Consider the following 23,251-nt stretch of genomic DNA (forward strand, 5'->3'; position numbering starts at 1 on the left):
GCTGGGGTGGGAGCTGTGTGGGTGGGGACAGGGACACTAGTCCCTCCCTGGCCGGTCCCCACCCTAACGATCCTTGTCCATGATGGCCTGATCCCCTGCTGGGAGGTGCAGTGCTGATGTGGCCATTGCATTTCTGAGGCTCTCTGTAGACAGGACCCAATCCGCACACCAACTATCCAACATACGCCCCCCCCCCAGAAAGTGTCTTCTGCTCCTGGGTCCTCAGAGCTCATCTCTGCATCCTCCTCATCCCTTCTGGACCCCGTAGTCCCAATGCCCCAGCTCCGTCAGAAGGACACAGTGTCAGGGCCTCTCCTGCCCGTGGTCCCTAGTGCCCTGTCACTTATCCTGCCCTCTGATAGGTCTGGTGGGAGGGAGGCTCTGGACCAGGGTGGACCTGCAGCCAGGCTTTGGGAGGGTGGAGTGTGAGCACGTAGCTAGTGTTGTCTGTCTCAGCCACAGGGAGCCCTGGGACTGGACAGTCCTCTGGGGAGGAAATAGTTCACATGCTGCCTGCTGTCCAGCCTGGGTCCCTAGCAGAGTTTAGACTCTGTCTTCCCTTGGTTCCTCTGCCCTGGAACCTAGCAGGGTCGGTGCCAATGGCACACCCATGCCGTGGCTGTCTTTTTTAGCATGTCCCTTTCCCTGCAGTCCCAGGAGACAGGAGGATCCTGCTTGACCCCACCCACCAGGGGACAGTTGAGTGCCCAATGCTTGGTGCCACCTGTTCCTCCCACTGTTGTCCTTGGGCTCCCCCAACACAAGGCTTGGCAGACAAGGGTCACACATTTATTCAAACATAGGAGGCCCAGCTTCTGCAAGCACCAGGCCGCTCCTACAAGCCTGGTTCCAGAGGAGGCTGCAGAGAGACCAGGAAGAAACCTTTCCAGGCGCTGAGCCTGGGGGCCATCTCCTGGCACATAAAGGGTGGGTGGGGGAGGTGGGGTCCTACAGTGATGTCCTTGTCTCCTTCAGGATGGTGGCATCTTCCCTCCAGTCTGCAGCTTGTGCTTTGAGGTGGGACTGTCCTCTTATGGCTGGCAATCAAACTACTCTCCTCTTGGTCCCCATGTGCTACTGGATAAAAAGCACAGATCTCTACCTCTGACTACTGACCATCTGCTAAGTGGCTACATCATCCTGGCATGGCCTTCAGAAGAGGCCCAGGGCCTCCTATCCTGAGGCTTGGGAGCCAGGTTAACCGGGGAACTTGGCGAGCTGGCGCCGGGCCTGGCCCAGCCGTGCCAGTCGCTCCTTCAGGAACTTCCTCTTCTCGCTGGTGTCGCTCCGCTCCTTCAGGAGCCAGGTGCAACCCTCCTTGTCCTGCAGCAGCTGCAGCATGCCGTTCCGCAGCCGCTGGCCGAACATCTGCAGGACGTAGTACTGGACAATCAAGGGGATGTGGGTGGACATGCGGCTGTGAACCTCCTGGAAGAAAAGATCACAAAAGGGTTGAGTGGTGAGTACAAAGAGGGAACCCTGATCTCACATGCGAGTATTAGAGGACCCATTGCTCCAAGGAGGGAGACCCTGGCCTGGGTTCACACTCAGTGTTCTCGGTGCGGGGGGTAGAAGAGGCTCCGTGCGGACAGAGAAGGGCCCCACATGGGTCACAGTAGCCATGACCTCTGTCCCTGGCCTCCCTGGCCATCATCTGAATGCCGGAAGGAAGAGGGTAGAACAACACTCTGTAACAGTGAGGGGCCCGCTCGGTCCGAAGGGACATTCACTGGCACCCACCCTCGGGGGAACACCCCACTCTTGTTCGGGTCAGGCCTCGGGCTGCTTGGCGGCAGGGTCTGGGCTGTGACAGCCCAGGCAGGAGCCCGAGTCCCAGCGTGGACAGAGTCCCTGCTCCGTCCTCTCCCTCTGTCCTCCTGCTCTCACTCTCTTGGACACACATTGATCCAGGGCTGTGGCATGTGCAGGCGGCCCGTCAAGGTCTGCCGCCCCTCTGTGACTCAGTTTCCTTCTCTGGGGTGCACGGACAACATGGCCACAGATCCCCCCAAATGGGGAACCACAGACAATGTGTCAAGAGCCACCCGCTCGGGGAGGAGCTAGGCAGGTGACGAGCACCCAGGGGCTCTTCTGGCAGGGGCAGCGAGACGCGCAGCATGTGAGCCAGGCATGGCCCGTCCCCAAGGCCATGGAGGAGAGGAGACAGAGCTCCGGCAAAGGGCGGCTCCCAGGAGCAGGCCACGAGGAGGCCCTGGGTGGGGACATGGCCCCAGCTGTCAGGAAGGAATCCGTCACCACACAGAATTCTGACCCTTGTGACCTCAGGGACGCACCCGCAGGACACTGTGCTCAGACATATCAGCCAGCCCTGTTTTTACAGGCCTCTGAGGGCTCAGATCCCTAGAGACAGAAAGGAGGATGCTGGGTGCTGGCCCTGAAGGCGGGGACTCAAAAGGAAGCCCAGGCTCAGAGAGATGAAGTCACTGGGTCCGGACCACACCCCAGTCCAAGCCAGCTATGGGGGCCTCTAAACCCCTAGTGCCTCTGTCTAGCTGAGGTGGAGCTCAGGGGGCCACACAGAGCTGGCTGGTCACCTGGCGCCACATAACCCCAGACACGGGTTCTCAGACCGAAAGGACTCGGCCCCTCGGGTCTGCGATATGAGCAACGCACCTGGCAGTAGGCGTTCAGGTGCTGGAGGATTTCGGCCATAGCCGTGTTCCTTGAAGACTGAGAGATCTTGCTCTTCCCCTCCTCCTTGGCCTCCTCCTCCCTGATCTTCTGCAGCGCGCCTCGGTAAGCCTGGTCCTGGCAGTAGACGATCTGCTCCATCTGGAAGTGAATGCGGATCGCCTTCTCTGCTGCTTCTTCCTGGCTTGATCTAATATCTTCAATTTTGTTCTGCGGGAAGAGAAAGACCCCTGAAGATCCCTCAGGAGGCGAGCCCGAAACCACAGCACACAGCCCACCTACGAGCCCAAAGGAGCGGCCACCGACCTGGACATCCCCACCGACAGTGCCATGAGACCTCACCCGGGCCCTGCCTGTTCTGTCCTCGGCCAGGACTCAGTTTCTCTCCTTGCTCCCCGTGGGTCTGAGGGGAGGCGATGGTGGCCCCCAGGGGACAGACAAGGGCAGGAAGGGCTGGACTGGGGTCAGTCCCATCCCACACATGCACTGTCCCTGCTTCCAGGGCCCCCGAGGAGAATGGCTTTGCCCAGAAAGCACCCACGCCCTCCACCTCGCAAAGCACTGCATGTGAGGCTCAGTGCTGGTGGGCCCCACCCATGTCCTCCTGTCACGACCACCTCAAGACACGTCACTCGTCCATTCAGGGCCACGGGCCAGTAAAGCAGCCACCCTCAGCCTCAGGCTGGAGGACGACAGAGCCAGGGGCCCCTCTGTGCCGGGATCCTGCCCTGCCAGAACCGGCGTGTGCCCTGACTTGGGCCACACCTGTCCCTGTGCCCCTCCCTCTCCTCAGGTCCAGCTTCTGCACTGAGCCTTGTTGAACGTCCTGGGGGAGCCTTCACCTCCTGCACTCTCCGCTATTCCATGTCGACACTGACCAGGGTTCTGGTTCCTGAGCTTAACCATTTCATTTCTTTTTTTTTTTTCTTGTCTTTTTGAGACAGGGTCTTGCTATGCAGCTCAGGATGGCCTCGAGCTCACTTTGTAGCCCAGGCCGGTCTCAAACTCACAAAAATCCTCCTGCCTCAGCCTCCCAAGTGTTGGGATTACTGGTGTGCACCACCACGCCAGGCTACCATTTCATTTCTGAGTCCCCCCAACCCCACTGCTTTAACCAGATCTTGCTGGGGGCACCAGCAGGGAGGTTCCCTGGAGAGTGAGACGATTCCAAATGTATAAGGGAAAGGTATCCAAATGTATGCAAGAAATGCGGATTCTACTGTCTGAGTTTTTATTCTTCTTTAATGACGTGTTTGTTATCGGCTTTACCTTGGTGGTTCTGTAGAGGTTAAAAAACTCAGTGAAGTTTTTTTCGGACACATCTGTGAAGGCCTTCCGGACCATATCTGCTCAAAGAGAGAAAGGCAAGTCAGCACCAGCCGGCTCCTGCATGCCTCACCTGGGCTGCAACACGCATGGCTCTAACATGGTCCGCAGCACAGGCTCCTGTCCCTCGCCTCTCCTCTACCCTCTTCCCCTCTGTCCCTCTCCTCTCCTCCTCCTCTTCCTTCTCCCACCTCCTCGCCCTCCTCCATCTTCCCATCCTTCCCCTCCTCCTTCACCAGGAAGACAAAGCCATGCTCCACTGAGTGAGAACCCACTGGAGGACCTACAGCTATGCGTCCTCTGGCATATCTCTACTTCACATTGAAATGTCTTATCCAAAGTAGAAGCTGTGTTTCCAGGAAAGTAATTTCTTGCAAATTACAAACCTATTAATACTTAAAAAGAAAACCATCACATCATTCTTCAAGTCATCAATAGAGTCTCTGTGTCCACGCTATTCATTTGAAAAAGAATCGCAAGAACCTGTTCTTATTTAAACAAAACACATTTATGCTCTTATTTTTGGAAGTTTCTGTTCTAATTTCTTATAGGAGGTCACTATCACGTTGCCGCATATCAATATGCTCGCATGTCTTTATTGATGTCCAGATCACAACTTTCTGAAAAGTGGGGGTCTACATATTTGATTCTCAACTTTGTTGCATGACTAGGAGGCTGTACGTACCGCACACTTTCCTCTGGGCATAAAAAAGCACGCACTGATGATGACAGCATGGAATGAGGGAGGCAGGTGTATTATTCTGCAGCCCCGAGGTAAGGTGCACCGGACACACCTGGGCATGAGGTGTCCAGAGCCGTACTGACCCTGTCGCCTCAAGGAACCCTGAAGGACTGGGCTTTGCTGAAGCAGGAGGTGAACTCTGGGGAGAAGGCCAGGCAGGGCAGCCTGAGGGGAGAGGTCTACTCGGATTTGAATCCAGCAGGCGACACATTTCAAGAGGGAATGAGCAGAGGATGAGACTTGGGTCTCCCTTGGGGTCACTGACCACAGAGGCACCCCACACCTAGGAGAGCCAAGGGGACTCACACCTGGCACAGGCGTTTCAGCCCTGACCTGGATCCTCAGAGCCGCCCCATCAGCACAGCCTCTGAGAGTACAAGTGACCACAGGCACGAGGCAGAGCGGCCTGTGGCAGGAGACACCCAGATCTGCTTTGGAGGTGTCAGGACACAGCTCAGGATGCCTCAGCAGCTCCTGCTATGCAAGCACCCTGTGTTCTATGCAGGTGACAGCGGTGGGTCTGGAAGGCTCAGATGAAGCTGGTCACCAGATGGGCTGGGTAAGGATCAGAAGCCGGGGACTCTCACACCCACCACCCTCAATTCCAGCAAGGAAGCTGGGTTGTCACTCCATCCTCCACACTGAGGCCTGCCTGAAACCTCCAGGTTTCCAAGTTCAGGTGGAGCCACAGGTGCTCTGGGAGGGTCACACAATCCTACTCCACAGAGCCTCGGCCCCTGGATGTCTTATCAGCACAGCGCTGGCCAGGGAATCAACCAAACCCAAGAAGATGGCAATGGGACCCTGATTTATAGATGGTCACTCAGGACTTGGGATGGAGCTATGAACCTGGGGGCAGTCTTGGGCACTGAACCCTCACCAGGTGTGCCTCAACTCCTACATTATCAACTCTATGGTACTATCAGGATCACAACCTAGGGGAACCCAGGCTGGCATCTGGGGCAGCAGAGAACAGGTTTCGTGTAGCAAACACACGAGGGAGTTCTCTGAAGTTCCATTCTGCTTCATTGACCTTTTTTCCCGGCCAGAGTAATAGACACCACCACAGGGAGCTGTACTGACCGGTGACCTGGTGCAGCATGTCCACAGCTGGCTCCTCCAGGGCCCGGAGTTGCCTTTTGATGATCTTCTCAAACGTCCTGTAGTTCACAAACCCGGGCAGCTCTCTGCCACGATGCTGGTTTTCAAATTTCCAGATTTCAGTTTGTAAACCATCATAACCTACAGCAGGAAAAGGTAGCTTTGCTTGAGTTTACCAAAAAATCTTACAGATTTTTCTAATAATCACATTGTGCTTGTCTGTAAACATGAGTGGCAAGAAAACGCAAAATCAAAAGTAATTCTTGGTTTTCAAATGGGAAACTATGCTGGGGTTGCCATAAAGAAAGCAATCTCAAGATAATTCACTCTGTAAGCCCAAGCCCGCAAGTGCAGAGCCAGAGAGCAGAACTCGAGAAAGACGGATCTTGGAGAAGCACTAGAGTGTGGAATTTCATAAACCCCATTAGATTGTACCGAAGACAAAGGATCAGGATAGGGAATGCTCCTTACCCAGGACCAGTGGCCTGTAGGATGCAAGATAACCTTGAGCACAGCTAGAGTCACAGGGTCACCTGCTGGTCCCCTGCTCCTGAGATGTGGCACGAGCAGGAAGTGTCCCTCCTCCCAGGGACCACACGGTGAGCGGGCACGCTGGAGTGTGACATGGGCTGTGGGAGACCCCATCAGGGTGGAGATACAGAAGGGCCCTGCCTCCGCCCTTAGGAATGGGTACCCTGGCTCCCCCTTTGGACAAGAGAGATTTTTGCAGAGGAATTTCATTACTGAGGTTAATTCACGAACAATAAAACTCATGCTATTAAAGTGAATGATCCCATGACTTTTGGTATATTTACAGAGTTGTGCAAGCCCTCCAGCAATTCCAGGACTTCGCCATCACCTGGAGGATGCCCTACACCTGTACAGCAACCCCCCCCCACGTCCCCTTGCTCCAGCCCTGCAGCCCCTCCTCTGCCTCCTGTCTCGATGGCTTCCACCATTCTCGACATATCACCAGCAACAATCTCATGATATGTGCTCTTTTCTGACTAGTTTCTTTCATTCCACATCAGGTTTTCCAGGTTTAGCCATGTTCAGCATGTGTCTATGCTTCTAGCTTTCTGACAACATCATCCTGAGCAGTGTTATAGGCCCTGGTGCATTCCCCCAAAATTCCTGTGCTAGGATCCTAACCCCCATGACTTAGAATGCCTCTGTGCCACCAACAGGAACTCTGAAGTAAAGAGGAATTAAGGTGAAGTGAGGTCGTTAGCGTAGGCTCTGAGGCTACCTGACTGGTGTCCCTATGCAGACTGGAGACCAGGAACGTAGACACACACAGGGAAGCCTGAGGACACAGGGAGAAGGCACTGGCTACAGGGCAAGGGGCGAGGCCTCAGAGGTCACCAACCCTACGGAATCCTTGACCTTGGAGCATCAGCATCTAGAACTGCAGGACCTGCTACTCTTCTTTTCTCATCACCAGGGCTAGGGTTGTGTTCTAACAGCCCAAGCAAGCACACACACAGGGCAGCCCCTTGGGTTTCTCCAGTCACCAGCGGAGGGACCCCGGGCTTGAGTGATACCATGAGTAACGCTGCCCTGACCGTTCCTCTGTGAGCTTCTGTGTGGCCGCGTGTTCCCAGTTCCCTGTGGGCTTCTTGGTGGTAGAGTTGCTGGGCCATATGCTTGCTGTTTAGGGTGACTGCCAAAGTGCCATCCAAAAGAGCTGGGCCACCTCACAGTTCCGTCGCAGTGTGTGAGGCTCTCACCATCTCTGCCTCCTGCCCAGCGTTTGTCATGGTCGGCCTTTCTGATTACAGCCACCCCAGGGTGGGGCGTGGGTTGCTGCTGTGCTTTTGATTTACATTTCTGATGGCTGACGATGTTCAGCATCTTTTTGAGTGGTTTATCGGCCATTCTGTGCATCTTCCTATTGGACAAGTGTTGATTCCAATCTTCAGCCTAATTTCTCATTGGATTGCCCTTTTATTATAGAGTTGGAACAGTTCTTCATTTGCTGGATGCAAGATCCTCTCTTATTAGATACATGGGATCTACAAATATTTCCTCCCATTTTGGAAGGGGCAGAGTGGACCTTTCCCAGTGTGGAGACAGAGCCCACAGCTGGCGTTCAGCCCTCTGGACCTGGTGGTGGTGAGCAGCTAGGGCCAGTGGGCACGGCGGAGATGTACGTAGCAAGATCCCCCAAATGAGTGTGCCAACAGGCCCTGTATTGTGAAGCCTTCCATGTACTCCATCCACCCTCCATGCCTCCTGCCACGGACAAGTGGATTCCACAGTGTAGCCAACCCACAAGACGGAATAGCCCTCTCCCCATGTTCTTGACTGTTACTCTGAAGCTCTGGTTGATTAAAATGAATTGTGGATTCCTATCAAGTTCCTTGAAGAACAGCAGTTACTTGGCAGATATACCATGGCTTGACGGATGATTCCTTCATGCTTTTTGTCAAATAGACTAGATTAAGAGGCTCCTGGGGATGTGTTTGGATCTTGAGGGCACTGCACTGCTCAGCAGATTCATCTACTAATTTCATCAATGAATGTGCTGAGAGGAGGCAGGGCTGGGTGGCTGGGGGCGCCTGTAGAAGCCACATCTCTCTCTAGGGTCTTCCCCGGTGCTCTGCTTCCCAGCCACTGTGGAAAGCAGCTTTGCCCTGCCACGTCCTTCCGCCAAATAAACCTCTCCTCTTATCAATTGTGCATGTCAGGTACTTTTTGGCAGTGAAAGGAAGGCTGACCAATATATTACATGTCCCTTGAAATCAGTTACAGGTGCCTGTTGGCCTCATTTAGTGACAAGGAACACAGCGAGTGTAGCTTCTGGGTGGATAACTGCCTACTCCAGCCATGGTCCTTACCACTCACATCACGTTCCTCTGTGTCCTCAGAGACCACGGGAGATACTGGACTGCACCCTGACTCATTGATGTGGTCAGAATGTGTTTCCCAAGTTCAGATGCTGAAACTTTGCCCACAGGATGCCGCTGTTCAGAGGTAGGTCTTTAACAAGATGTCAGGTGCTGAGGGCTGCATATTCGCAGACCGTATATGTGTAGCAAAGAGGTCTGAAGGAGCTAGCCTGCCCGCCCCCATGTGAGGACGCGGCCGGAAGTCACCACCTTGGAAGCAGCTGCAGAGATCCAGCCCTCACCAGACGCCCAATGCACTGGTGCTTTGACCTTGGACTTCCCAGCATCCAGAAGTGTAAGCGATGAGTTTCTGGCCTTTATAAACTACCCTTGCTGAGATTTTTAGTTACAGCAGCACAAATTAAGACACTCACCTTTTGCAAAATGCTTCTCAATCATGGAACTCCACGACTGGAATTGTTGTCGGAGTCTGGCAAACAGCCGGGTGCCGTCCATGCCTACATTTTCCTCCCCCTCGATTATAGCACTGATGTCCTGATTAAATGCATTGATTTTCTGTCAAGAAGAGAAGCAGTGTATCAGCAGAGATACTTCAAATGCAGGGGTCGAAGTGGCTTGGAGGTCTTGTGTGCTTTGAGGGTGGGTGAACCATTCTCCTCCTCCTAACCACGCTGGGACAAGGACAGAGAAGAGGCCCTGCCACCAGGAGACCCCCGTCCCTCCAAAATGCCCTGGGGATCTTGAATGAGGCCCTTATCAGAGTCCCTGTAATGAGCAGGACTCCCTGACCTCTGTCTCCACCGGCACCCTTCTTATTGCTAAGTGAGCAGAGCGTGTATGCAGGAGCCTCGGGCCAGAGAGGACAGCAGGTATCAGTCACAGGATGCCTTGGAGGACAGCAATGTGGCAGTCTCCAACACCAGCCCACCGGCGATCCTCACCTCAATCAGGAAGAATGTTTTCTCACTGTCATCTTCTGGGATGTCCATGCCATACTTCTGTAACTCCTCTGTTGTTCTCTGGTGAAGGTCCTTTATTTGACTTTCCAGCAGAGGCAGAGATTTCTGGAAAAAAGAGAGAAAAAACAAGGGGGCATAGAAATATGGACTCGGAATGGAAAGGAGGCCCTGGGCCTGCTCTGCAGAGGGGCTGCCTGTTCCAAGTGACATCTCGGTGTCCTCTCATAATTTTCCTGGGGCAGAGAAGTGCAGTAGGGGTCTCCTGTGCACCCCAGCCTGCCATGTTCCTTCTCCCAGCTCCCAGCCATGAGCCACCAAAGAGCAACTCCTGATTCACCCTCTACGAGCTCTCTGCAGGGACAGCAGCCTGAAGCTCTTTTTTTGGAAAAGTGGCAGCTGGAACAACTTGAGATTCTACAACTTGTATGCTGTTTTCAGCAGAGGAACGCTATCAGGGATACCTGTTTCGATCCTTGTGGCCAGCTGGGTAAGCAGCTCACCCACCAGCGGTAGTACAGACCACACTGGCCAGGATGTTAGCACTGTCCCTTCCCATGCGCCAGGTGGCAAGACAATAAGTGAGACTAGGAGGTTGAATCTAGGACTCGGGGGTCACCCAGGGACTTGAGACAGCAGCATGGACACCAAATGGATACCTTGCAGCCCCATGCAAGAAACCCGAGCTCAGATTCAGGAGCCAGACCTGGTGCAGGGGGAAGATGAATCCCCTCAGCTTGGTCAAGGCTGGGAGTCTGACAGGAGAGCAAGCTCTTCCTGCTAAGATCACCCCGGCAGTTCTGCCCTCACCAGCATGGTCTGCGAGGCATTATCCTGCTCTCCACCCAAACCATGGGGTCGGGGAGAAGAACCTAGACCTTGGCTCTGGGCAGAGGGGAAAGAAGACCCCTGCTGAGCCTTGGAGCCCACGAGCTGCCTTCCCAAGGTTCTGCTGTGCAAACCCAGACTCTGACCAAACCCAGAAAATCCACACCCTAGAGCTTGCAGGAAAAGTGGAATCAGCCCCAGCCCAGACCTTCTCCTTCTCACTGCTGAGCTCTCCTGGGCACAGCATGTCTCTGAGCCGCACAGCTTGGTGTGGCATCCGGGGCCCCTCTAGGAGGACACAAGGTCCTGCCTGCACTTACACAGATGTGTGCGATGAGCTCTTCGGACAGTCTCTCTGCCAGGCAGGGGACCGTGGCCTTTCTGTCCTTCAGCAACACCCTGAATGGGGATGAAGAGAGATTTCCATTAGGATGTGGACAAAACACACACATCTGTGCTGGGGAAGTCAAGCACAGTTGTTTCCAATGGAGTTGTTGACACACGACTGATACCCATCATACATCAGTGGATTGAACACACCCTGGGTGCAGGGAGCGAGCTCTGTCAGGGGCTGCGTGACCCCATCCAGCTCAGCTGGGAAAGTATCTCAGGACTGGACTATCATGTCCAAAATGTACACATGCACAACCACAGGCAGTGTCCATGGCAAACACACACATGAATATACACACACCAGGTTGCAGTCACATGTGAGTACACTCTGCATACAGGGGCAGGTACATATACAAATATGCATGCGCGTGAGGAGCACGACGCAGGGAGAATCACTCTGGCCTGGAATGTAAACCATGACACACGGAGGGGGAGGCCATGCAGCCCTCTCAAACTGCCCCAATCTGTGTGCCCAGAGTGGGCTGTTTTAGGCTGCTCTGGAGTTGATGGGGTCGTTCAGGGTGACAGGCAGCAGAAGGCTAAGCAATGGCCTGGCTGTGACAGTTCACTGGTACCAAACTTCCGCCTACACATCCGCAATTTTTTAAGGGTGGCAAAAATATACAGGCAGGGAAATGGGACATTTTAACCATTTTTAGTATGGGGTTAGCGGTATCAAGTTCCATCACAGTCACCACCACCCTTGTCCAGAGCCTTCTCATCTGCAAAGATGAAAGTCTCCCCATTACACACATCCCCCAATATATCCATGAGGTTGCTGCCCTGGGCATGTCACTCGGGGATCACGCAGCGTCGGTCTCACTGTAACCGACTACCTCGCTCAGCGTCACATCCTCAAGGTCCCACCAAGCCGCAGCTCTTAGGGGAACTTCCTCCCCCCTGAGACTGGAAAATATTCCAGCTCCTGTATAACCCAGTGCATTTCTCTGTCCACGGACCCCAGGTCGTTCCACTCTCGGGCTGTGTGCACATTGCTGCCCTGTGTCAGAGCGTGCACAGGCCTGTGTGACACACCTGATGTTCTGAGGCTGCCTCCTTGCAGTCTTCTAGGAGGCCTGCATGCATTTCCACCTTTGCATGCATTTCACTGGAGACCAAACCAATTTGCAGTCTTTCCTGTTCAAAGTATTTCACCTTGCACATCACTGTTGAAATGACTGTGCCACGTCCCCTCTTCATTTTCACTGATGTGGGGAGGGTAATACTTTGTGATCGCACCTTTAATTTTTGCAGGCGAACACTGAGAACAAACCCTGTCACACACAGCTGCTCACTGTCACCCTCAGCCTCACACTCCTACATACACCCTGGAGATCCGCCGCCCTTCAAGGGCAATTTCCCCGCGGGGACAGTGTCTGCAGTGGCATTTGCTGGGGATAGGTGGCAAAGTGCACCTGAACTGTGGGTGGTCCTCAAAGAAGGCCTTTTCCCTCTGGAGGGCATCGGTCAGGCTCAGGCGCTCCTGGATGTCCTGCTGGCCACGGCACTTGACGATCATGTAGCCCTTCTTCAGGTGGCACACCAGGTTTTGCACCACATCCACAACCTTGTCTTCAGTGCCTCTGTCCACTAGATCAGGCTTTGTCAAGATGCCTGCAGCAGAGACTTGTGATCAGAGGACACTCCGGGTGGAAGGGAAGGGCGGCTCCTGCCCCAAGCTCCCAGGGTCCCAGGTCTTGGTCCTGCCCTAGCCTGAGGGCAGACAGAGACCCTGGCTGGAAAGCCTTGTGGGACAGACACATGAGGACAGGAGTGCTGCCTGCACTGTAGACTCTCCTGGCACAGAGGAAGAAACTGTTTATCTTGTGTCCTCCATGGACTGCGCTTTGCTTCCTTCTCCCTTGATCCCCAGTGGGTAGGATGCCCCATCTGCCCCCACCCTGCCCCACCACTGACCTGGTCCTTCTGCAACAGAAAGGTTGGGGGAACCAGGCCAACTGCGGCCCTCAAGAGCCAAGCAAAGCTCATCTCTAGCGTTGGTGGGCACCTTAGCTGCTCCTCCCAAGAGATGCAGGTCCCCACCCTCGGTGTGTGCAGAGCCTGGCACCTGAATCCGACTGCACTCCTCACCTATGGTCCTGTCTCCATCGGGATCCACCTCATTCGCCATGCTCAGCGCCTCCGTGGTGGCAATGTCCACGTTACTGGGGACCACCACCAAATTGATGGTCTCATCCTTTTGGATGTAATTTCTGATGAGCCGCTTGATCTATGAGAAATGACGCTATCAGCCTCCTGAGGTGAGAGGAGGGGTCAGACCATCCCAACCTCACACTTGCTCAGCCCCCAGACCCTAGTAGTATCTCCCCCTGAAAAGTAAGGTTAGAAAAGTGGCCCTCACCTGCCGAGCCCGAGGGATGATGAACTCTTCTGCAGCAGTCATACAGCTAAGGGGTCAGGGATGACCTTGAGGTCTGAGCTGCTTAACTTTCCCCTGAAACCTCAGATCTGGTGGTCACAGTGGACAACTCGATGCCAAAAATGCTGCCTGGCTCCCATTCCCTGAACCTGCATCCATGATCTCAGATTCACCCCTCCCCAAGTCTCCTTCACGCCTGCGTCTCACGCCCTCTTTCCGCATGAGCCTCCTCAGCTCCCCTATATTTTGCAGCGGATATGCTGCAAAATGGAACTGGAACCAACCATTACAGATACACTATTAGGGATCATCGCATAAAACAGACGAAACAGAAAATCTGTCTCCAGTTGTATCTGTCTGCCTCACTTTCACCACCAAGCTTGGGAGCTGATAACCGCGGGGCTCTTCAAGGCCACCCCACTGCACCTAGCCCGCTCCAGCACAGCCCTGGACTCGTGGCCGCCCTCTGGCAGCACGGCCTGCACCCCAAGGCCTGATCTGAATGGCGTCTACAGTCTCACCTGGCGACCGATGTCAGCGGGCTGATTGCCCACAGGCACCCTGGTGATCCCAGGAAGGTCGATGAGAGTGAGATCCGGGACAGTGGGGGAGCTGATCTCCAGACTAATGAGCTCGTCCTTGATTCCCAGCCCATCCCCAGCAATGAAGTTCTGGGCTGCAGTAGAGGAAAAGAAAAAGCCCACAGGGCTGAGTATCATTTCCCAGTCCCGGGAGACTGGAAAGCACCTACACCCTTAGGGCTTCTGGATGCAGCTCCTTTGGTGCAGAATCCACCTTCTGAGATCAGGGTTAAAGGCTCCTCAGAGCACAACTCAACACTTTCCAAGCCATGGCCAGCTCCCCTAGAGAGGCCTGCTGGTGCTGTCCGTGGGGACCCCAGCCCAGAGCAGGGCCCCATGGAACCCAGACTCCCCGTGTCCCTATGTCCCTCCCTTCATACGGGGGTAGCAGTCACAGGAGGAGATGAGTAAACACACAAAGGATCCCCCACATTGGAGCTGCAGTTTGCCCGGCGGAGGGTCAGCTCAGGCAGGAGGAGCCTCGGCTGTGGGCATCCTCATCCGAGGGTCACACCCCACCATCCCCCTCGTGAATGATATAGGTAGGATGTGAAACTCTCTTCATCGAATTGTTTGCCAATACTCCTTTGCTCAAGTCTCCTCCCCCAATGGTGAAATGTGTTGGGGATCTAGCACAGAGATGAAAAATAACAGCAATGGCAGGTGTGGGAGTCTGCTGATCACCCAAATTCCTGTGCTGGGGAACTGGGATTGTGATATTGAGCTCAGGCCCCCGGCACATGTGAAAATGTTACATGCAACGTCCAGAAGGTGGCTGGGGGCACTGACCTGCCCTTTGTCACTGCCCAGCCAGCCAGAATGTGGCCTTGCTGACCCCATCATGGGGTCTAGGGGACAGAGGTCATCCTCAGCACAGACAGAAGCAGAAGACGTGGTTTTTGACAGTGCAGTCCTTAACCCAGCTGTGCTGTGAGCCCTGCAGACATTTGTATGTCTGCCCTGAGCTGCCCACTCTCTAAGATTGCCATCATTCCTACATGTTCACTGCCTCACGCCTGACCTGGCCCTTGTCCCATCTACAGGTAGCGTATTCCTCCAATCAAAGTGTGGTCACTACCCAGTGGTATGTTCCTGAGTGTGTCCCTGCACACCCTGAAGCTGCTGTCCGTGGTGCTTGCCTGGTCTTGCTGCTCAAAGCACTCCTGCCCTCTTTACCATCAAACCCCAGAGTTTCCTGGAGTGCAGTAGTCATGCCAGCCACGGCCCAGCTATGTTACCAAAGTCTTCCTAGACCATCACCTAGGACAGCCTGCACAAAGAATGAGCACTGGCAGTGGGTTCATTGAACCATGAGAAACGCACCTTTAAGCCATGAGGCTTTCGGTCGGCTTGTTATTCAGCTGGACCTGACCAATACAGTTATTTTGGCTTTTCTGCCACAGGCAGACAAACTAATTCCAGGCAGGTGCTTGTGCCACTGAGCTATCTCCCCAGCTGACAAACTAATTCCAACTCAGACCAAAGAAAATTTTGTAACATTATTTAACTGTGTGTAAGACTATGAACCAGGGCTAAAAAGTGATACTGCCTTACAGAAACAAAGGCCTCCTTGCTTATTGTGAGGATCAGTGTGGGCCCTGTTCCCTGTCCCCAGACAACTGACCCTTAACCATGTGATGTGACATGGGAGAAACACAAAGACTCACAGGGGAGCCTTGAGTTCCCTGCAGTGGCTGCTCTGTCCTCAAAGGTGAGAGCAGGGCTGTCTCCACCACGCTTCACACTGACTGTGCTCAGTTCAGGGGGCTATCCCCTGTCAGCTGACTGGAGCTGTACCCGTGCACACACTCTCTTGGGGACAAGGCCCACAGCTCCCAGTGGAGATCAGGGGAACCTTACACGTTCCACAGTCACTTCCTGATGCCAGATTCTGTGCCCACACCTGGCCTTTGAGAGGGGAAAGGGAAGGGAGGAGTAAGACCACTGCTACTTGTGTGACAGGGCCTTGAGAGCACAGAATGAGCCAAGACTGGGATAGCGGGGACCATCACGGGGCCAGCACTGCACGGCTAGACCAGGCATCCTGCAGACGATGAGCCACACAGGGCGCTTACCTTTCCTGATTTCCTCTTCCACCTGGGAAGCATCCGTGATGTCCTCCTCAATGCCCATGTAGCTGACCTTGCCTTTCCACTCCTCTTCCGGCTTCAGCCTCTTCAGTTTCAGCACCAGGGGGCACCTGGTGACAATGCCTAGGGGCCACACCCATGTCAGTCCTCTCCTCAGGTCTTAGAGCCCCCGGATGGGGCCTCCGACCCTACTCACACTGGCACAGTCCCGGGACAGTGGGGGTGGAAACAGAGACCACTCGGTTTCCCCCTCAGATGCACTGAGCCATCATGTCAGGTGACCTCAGGCCTCTACATTTCCAAAAGGCACCCAAGGGACTTTCCTCTTCACGCTTGAAAGCCACCCCTCAGGTCAGACTTCCTGCTTCCTCCCACCGCCCCGCAGCCACTTCGGGGGACACATGCAGTGGGGAGGCCTGCAGCACCTGCACGCGTCCTCAGGGTCCCCGACACAGGCTCCACTCTCCACTCTCCCAGCACGGCCCCTCGACCAGACCCTCTTGTCTCTCACGTCCCCGTGTCCTGAGCTCTGACTCTCACCTGGGCTCTGACCTCCTCCCTGGAGCCTTCACTGGCCCCCTCGGCCGTGCACCTCACAGAGCACCGCTGAGCTGAGTGCCCATCTGCACCTCCCCAGGGAGGGGCTCAGGACGGCACCCCAAGTACACAGCAGAGCTGGGGCCTGGTCCTTTCACTCAGACCTTCCCACACCACAGGTTCCACAGAGCCCAGAGACACACTCAGTGAGACGGTGCGACTGACTGCACGGTCACCCCCCGAATGCCTCTCCAGAAGCCTTCACCAATGTGCCTGTGTGGGAGCCAGAGCCTTGGGGAAGCCATTCACGTTAAAGGAGGTAGCAGTGATAACAGCGGTGGAGTCCTTGACACTGTGACAGGTGCCCTTATGAGAGGTGCCAGAGACACCAGGATCCTGCACAGGGAGAAGGCCACGTGCAGCCAGGAGAAGGGCTGGCTGTCTGCAGTCCATAAAGAAAGACCACAACCTCACGTGCACTTGCAGTGCCAGAGCTGTGGGAGGACCTCCCCCATTCCGGGCAGCTCAACCTGACTAAGGAGGACAAAGCTCTCACCGCTGCCTCTGGGGAGGGCGACTCCTGACAGGGCCTCCAGCACGGAGCTCTTGCCCGAGCTCTGGTCCCCGATGACAGCAATGGCAGGCAGAGCCAGGTCCTGCTCCACGCCCAGGGCCCGCAGCGAGTCGATGAGGTCAATGCAGGGCCGCACCTTCTCCTCGTACTGCCTGCAGAGGTTGTTCTCAGACACCTGGAGGGGTGAAAATGCAGAATCTCTTCTGTGCTGCCTGTCATGCACACTGGAGATAGCCAACTTCAAGAACAGCAATAAACAGGCTATTAGAATCCCAAAAATGGATTGAAAGATTAGAAACTTTTTCAAAGCAACAATCATACACAAAGTGCTCAACTGATAAAAATTATAAACCCAAAGGTCCAAGAAATTAAATGAACCCCAGACACAGAATGCATGATACAACCTACATGAAGACACATCACAGGGAAATTGCTCCAAACCAGCTACAAAGAGAAAATCTCCAAAGTAGTCAGAAAATGGCATATAACATACAGAGGAACAAAGACAAGCTTGACAGCAGACTTCTAATCAGAAACAATGTCAGTATGAAGACAGTGAGAAAATAAATTTCCCAAAAAAAATTTTTGGAGGCAGGGAATAAGCCTAGCCTAGCATATCTCAGATATGCTAAAAACATTGTTTACTTCTGAACTATGACCCTCACTTCCCAACCTTTTTAAATCACTGGAAAAAACACCATGAAGAAACAATTCTATACCCATTAAAAATACGGTTTTGCAATAAAGGCAGGAGTGGAGCACATTTACCTTGGAGGACTGGCAGTGAATACGGGGATTTTGGAGGGCCAGTATCTCTCAAAGTCTGCACACTCAATTGTGGTATTATAAGCAATGAGGCTGTGACTATTATATTTTAAATAGTATTTTTAAGCTGCTACTCCTTTTATAAAAAAAAGATAGAGGAGAGCTTACATAATCAGTAAGTATCAAGCTCTGTGCTTAGCACTTTGCATACACACTCCCATCAACCTAGTAGGTAGGTTAAGTTATGAGGATTATTATACCCACTTTGTTGATGAGAAAATTGAGACTTGAAAGTGTAAGGAATGTGGCTGAGAGTACCAGCCAGCCTGGATCTCAGACACAGCAATCTGTCGCTTGTTCTTCACCACTTTCCTGTGTTATTTTCATGAAAAATCAAAGTTAGATTAAAGAATTAAAAATTAATACAAAATAAAGACTTTTTTAGGCATACAAAACCTGAACCAATTCATCACCCACACACCAGAGGGAACAACACTGATTGAAAATCAACATCTACACTGTGGAATCAACACAAGTGGTAACTTCTATACATTTTCTTATCACTTAAATATCTGGAAAGGTAACTGACTTTTTGAATGGAAACAACAGCAATAAGTTGCGGGGTTTCTGACATAAAGGAGAGGAAGCTGTATAACATAAAACACAGGAATAGCAGAAAAATGTAAGTATACAATGGGAAGGTTCTTATATTACACATGAAATGATATTTGATCAGGAAACGCATGGATATTAAAGACGTATCCAACAGACACTGAAGTTGTTTACAAGCCAACATAGGGAGAAAGTATGCCTGAAATACACAGGTTTAACGAAAAGAAGGCAGAACATCAAGAAAGAACGAAGAAAGAACAAACGCTTCAAACAGAAAAATACCGACGTAGTATTCTCAAGCCTAACAAGTCACATTTACACGTTCCTGAGGGCTTGACCCACCAGTGGAACATGCATGACTGTCCCATCAGGTGGCTTTTATTAATTTTATTAGTAAAAACACTAATAAAAATGATAAGATTTGTTCGAACCACCCAGGGAACAAGATGCCCAAAGGGTCAGTCATCCATGTACCACCAGGGATTGGAGCTGCCCAGCAGTTACACATAAGAATTACAGCCCCATGGTGAACGTATTAATTATAAAGGGCCTGAGTGCTGCCAGGACAGCCCTTCACCACTGTGAGCCCCTGCCAACATCCCCAGTGTCCTGCCAGGGGCAACCCTGCTGTGACACACAACTGACCAGAATGCAAGCGTTCTACCGTGCTTCTTACCGTATTCATGCGGGACCCTGTTAAAGCACAGGCAGGAGAGTCACAGGTGTGAGGGTGCTGAGGAGCTAAGCACTTGCTGTTCCAATACCCTGCAGGCTGTGCTGATGCTGCTGGCCTGGGGCCTCACTTTGAGAACTATCTCTATCTACCTAGCAGTGGAGCTCCAAGATGACAGTCGCACCTGAACAGGAAAAGCCCATGTCCAAGGCATGTGGTGTGAGTGGATGCTCCAGTTTAGAGCTGTAATGTCCTTCGAGAGCACAGGTATTGAAAGTTTGGTCCTCACCTGAAGAGGCGGGCCCAGGGGGAAGGCTTGGCTCACTGGGGAGAGGAGGTTGAAGTGGATAAAGGGACCCAGCCCTTCCCTTCTCTTGCTTTTGTTTCCCAGACACGAGGTGTCCACTTTGCTCTGTGACACCCTCCCACCATGCTGTGCCACCAGGTTCCCAAAGCAACTAAGTCAGTTGGACATGGGCTGAAACTTCTGACACTGTAAGATAAGTAAACCTTTCCCCTTTATAAGTTTATTATCTCAGGACTCTTGTCACAGTAACAGAAAGCTAACACAAGGTCAGGACTTCATCCTGCCCCATAGCCTGAGGATCATAGCTCAGCAAGAGAGAGACTGGTGGGAGGCGGGAAATGGAAACAGGGATCTTACAGAGATGGAGAGATAGGGGGGCCATTCTCAGTGGTCTCTGATCTTTGACAATGCTGTACACTGAAAAACCTGTTGAACATTACCTAGGAAGTGAGTTCATGTGAAACAGGCTGGTGGTCCAGGGTTTAAAACATTTAATTGTAATAAACAGAGCACTTTCTGAGGGTTTGACATTACTGCATTTATGTCTCTCAATAACCACGTGCTCTTTGATGCCATCTTAGACATGGAAAACCAGGCTAATAAGCGCAGAAAGAACTTCTCAGGGTCAGACAGCCGAAAGGGTTAGCATTGGGACCAAAGAGAGAGGGACTCATTCCAGAGCGCATGGTTAGTTTCCACCAAAAATAGGCCTCAAGTACAGGAAGTCTGATACACGTGGCTTCCCAGGGGAGGAAGTGTGAAGGCTCCTAGCTGCATAGTGAGCCACGGTATGGACAAGACCTACACAATGCTCTAGGAACCCAGGGTCCACCCAGGTCCCACATGAGCTCGTTAGCATCGCCTCTGCTGTCTCAAAACAAAATGGCACCCAGTTCCACTGCACGCTGTCCTAAGCAGAGTGACAAGCGGCCCAGATCTGCATCCCACCCCAGGAAGGACAAGGAAGCCATTATCTCAGGGAAGGAGCAACCCACCCTCCTTTGCACCCGCCACCCCCTACACAGACCCCACTGCATTCCTCAGATGGACACAGCTCCTGTCCACATGGAGTGTGACTCTTAAGACAGCGACTTACCAGGGCCTGGGCTTTCTCTGCCTTATCAGCATCTCCACTGAGTAAGAGATGGTTGGATGGGGCAGCTGAATCTCCTCGGGCTTCACCCATGGAAAGACCCATCTTCTTCCCACTTCTGTTGCACTTGGTGCTTCAAGAAAGACAGCGTGTGAGTGCTTCCCACACACAGCTTTCCAACAGCCCCTCTTTGCACCCCAACCCCGGACATGTGTGCCCAGGCCACCATGGCCCCTCATTGCTCCACCTTGAAAGGGACTGCTGGATGCACTCCTTGTGTGAGGGCAGAGGGGTGACTAGGAAAGACCAGGAATTACAAGGGGGATCCACGGATTCTGGCAATCTGGAAATTTGTTCCAAAATACCTCCCCCTCCACTGGCCAATGGGAAGACCTGGTGTTCTCAGGGGTCCTGCACTCCATGGTGAGCCCCCCATTCTGCAGGCTCTCTGCAGCACTGGTCTACCGGGCCACCACTGTCTCAGTGACCTTTAAGGAGCATGAGGTGGCGTCCCTGGTCCCAAGACCAGCACCCACCACTTCCATGGGAGCAGGCCAAACAGGACACGGGGAGTCTACGGCCTTCTTCAGTTTGTTTCATGAAATGAGATGTGGATTACGACTGAGATCTGAAATGCCCCCCAAAGCTCATGTTTAGGAAGTTGGTCCAGCTGGAGGTGTTACTGGGGTGCAGGAACCATTCAGAGGGTGGGTGCAGCTAGACAGCTGCTGAGTCCCCAAGCAGAGAGGATTCCTTTGAGTGACTTGGGGCAAGGGGTAGGGGTGCGCTGGGTACCTTAACACAGGTGACCCTGCTTCCTAGGAAAAGCTCCATTCCCAGTGGATCAGCGAATTACAAGATCCCATCCGGGCAGCTCATGGTCCCACAGGGTGGGGAGCAGGTTTCAGCAGCACCTGGGCTCCTTCCACTGCCCCTCATGTCTGAGTCACCCCAGGAACTTGGGCAGCACCTGAAGGCTGAGTCCTCCCCACCCACTGGGCCTGCGCCTCTGGGTCTCCCCGGAGACCCCAGGCAGGGCGGGGAGTGGGCAGTGCACTTCTGCTGCGCCCCTGGCCACCAGCCCTTCCTAAGGACCCAGCTGGTCCCAGCAGTCCCGTCCCCTCGGGCTGCCCAGGCCCTGGACATCGTAGGATCAGCAGCCAACACAGCCGAGGTATGCCTTTGGGGGTTCAAAGGAAGCGGCGGAACAGAAGCCCCCTCCGTGCCCCACCCGAGTCCCTGGATACCCCCAGTCCCCGAAGCCGTTCCTCCTGTAGCAGGAAGGCCCACGTGGGGGCTGCTCCTGCCGCTCCCCCACCGGGAGCACCGATGCGCGTGGTGAGACAGGACTCGGACTCGCAGGGGGTCTGCACCCACCGGGAGTCGCCAGTGTCCCCCTCCGTCCGTTACTCGCACCCACCCTGGGCGCTGTCCCACGAGGAGCCCTCAGCTCCCGCGGCCCCTGTCCCGCGCGTCCTGGAGCCCCCAGGCGAATGAAGGACACACTCACCAGTCCCGGCGCAGCAATCAGTGCAGAAGTTGGGCTCAGCTTTAAGCAGCTCAGGCCCCGCCCCGCCCCGCCCAGGGTACACAAAACGAAAGGAAACGAAACGAAAGGAAACGAAACGAAGCGCCCGCCCCCAGCGGCCAGAGCGGGGAGGAGAGCCTTGAGCAGAAACGAAACTGAACCGGGGCCACATGAGCCCTGCTAGGGGGCCCATGTTAGTGGGGTCCCCCTTCTACGCAAGGCTGTGCCGGGAAGGTCAAGGCCCTTTGGGAACCACAGACATCCGCCCCCTCATGACAGCCCGCAAGTCTGCAGGGGCTGGGGAGCACCCAGCTGGGCAGAGTCAGAGAGCCTGGAGAGCATACAAGACCCAAATTCCAGGGCTGAGGACATAGGGGCCCAGGACCACAGTGGCCAGGTCCTGTGCTGGGCACTGCCCATTCCTGGGATCCGGCATCCCCAGGCTAGGTCAGGTAGGGAAGCCACGTGCCCCCAGGAGCTCCCCTAGCCCCTGCCAAGCCTTCCGGGGCCCTCACCTGCCAGTGAGGAACCAAAGTGACACCTGTCCCGGGCTGTGAGCTCAGGTCCTGACGCTTTCTGCAGGGCATAGGGCTGCTGCCCTGCAGGCCAAGGGCGAGCCCCACAGCTCACACTGGGCCAGGACAGGCTGCTTCTGACCACAGGGTCTTTCCAAGACAGAATCCAGAAACCCCTGGGCCACATGAAATGCGGAGAGTCACAGTTTGCCACGCCTGGGAGGGCACGCCGGGAGGTGCCCAGGGTGCAGTTTGCTGGTGCAGATCCCTCAGGGTTCGTCTAGGTGCTTCCTTGAAGGTTACACCAGGAGCCTCACCTGCCTTGCTGTCCTTCCCTGACCCCCCCATTGTGGGACCTGGTCCCTTCTAATAGTTGCACATTCTGGCAGCACCCTGAGGGGCACAAGCTGGTTTCTGAGTGTGACAGTGATACCCTCCTAGCTGCTTCCAATGAGCTCTTAGCACGTTATCAAGTCAGCCTGAAGGATGCTCTTGCATTCACTCACCAATGCTACTCTCCCCAGAAGCTTAGTAATACTGGAGATGAACACGAAGCGTCATTTTACAGGACAAAGCTTTCATTGGAAAGTTAGAGGGAAGACAGGGAAGGACTGCAGCTTAAGAAGCCGCAGCAGGTGAGCTCTGGTCCAGGGCTTCAGCCTGACTCACTCACAAGGGCAGGAGGCCTGCTTCTCAGGGTAGCCGGTGGGCTGAGTTCGGATGGGTCGTTATCTCAGTCCTGGTGA

General features: G+C 54.0%; 1 protein-coding gene across 2 annotated transcripts; it reads right to left on the bottom strand.

Annotated features, from left to right (window-relative positions):
- Window positions 1-767: 767 nt before the first annotated feature.
- Window positions 768-22,055, bottom strand: LOC102008498 (interferon-induced GTP-binding protein Mx2-like). Of its 2 annotated transcripts, XM_005375727.2 has the most exons (14): window positions 21,973-22,053; window positions 20,466-20,595; window positions 16,995-17,187; window positions 15,887-16,024; window positions 13,752-13,906; window positions 12,942-13,080; window positions 12,266-12,464; window positions 10,778-10,856; window positions 9,615-9,737; window positions 9,087-9,228; window positions 5,804-5,962; window positions 3,922-3,998; window positions 2,635-2,862; window positions 768-1,428 (listed from the first exon to the last, which is right to left on the bottom strand). In XM_005375727.2, the coding sequence occupies exons 2-14, from the start codon at window positions 20,565-20,567 to the stop codon at window positions 1,198-1,200; spliced, it is 1,965 nt and encodes a 654-aa protein (XP_005375784.1). In that variant the 5' UTR covers window positions 20,568-20,595; window positions 21,973-22,053; the 3' UTR covers window positions 768-1,197. The 2 variants fall into 2 exon arrangements, with proteins under 2 accessions (XP_005375784.1, XP_013359964.1); XM_013504510.1 differs by lacking the exons at window positions 768-1,428; window positions 2,635-2,862; window positions 3,922-3,998; window positions 5,804-5,962 and adding an exon at window positions 6,008-6,450 and having other exon boundaries at window positions 21,973-22,055.
- Between the last annotated feature and the right edge of the window lie 1,196 nt (window positions 22,056-23,251).

The sequence above is a fragment of the Chinchilla lanigera genome, unplaced genomic scaffold (assembly GCF_000276665.1).
Source record: "Chinchilla lanigera isolate Chin_1 unplaced genomic scaffold, ChiLan1.0 scaffold00006, whole genome shotgun sequence".
Classification (NCBI taxonomy): domain Eukaryota; kingdom Metazoa; phylum Chordata; class Mammalia; order Rodentia; family Chinchillidae; genus Chinchilla; species Chinchilla lanigera.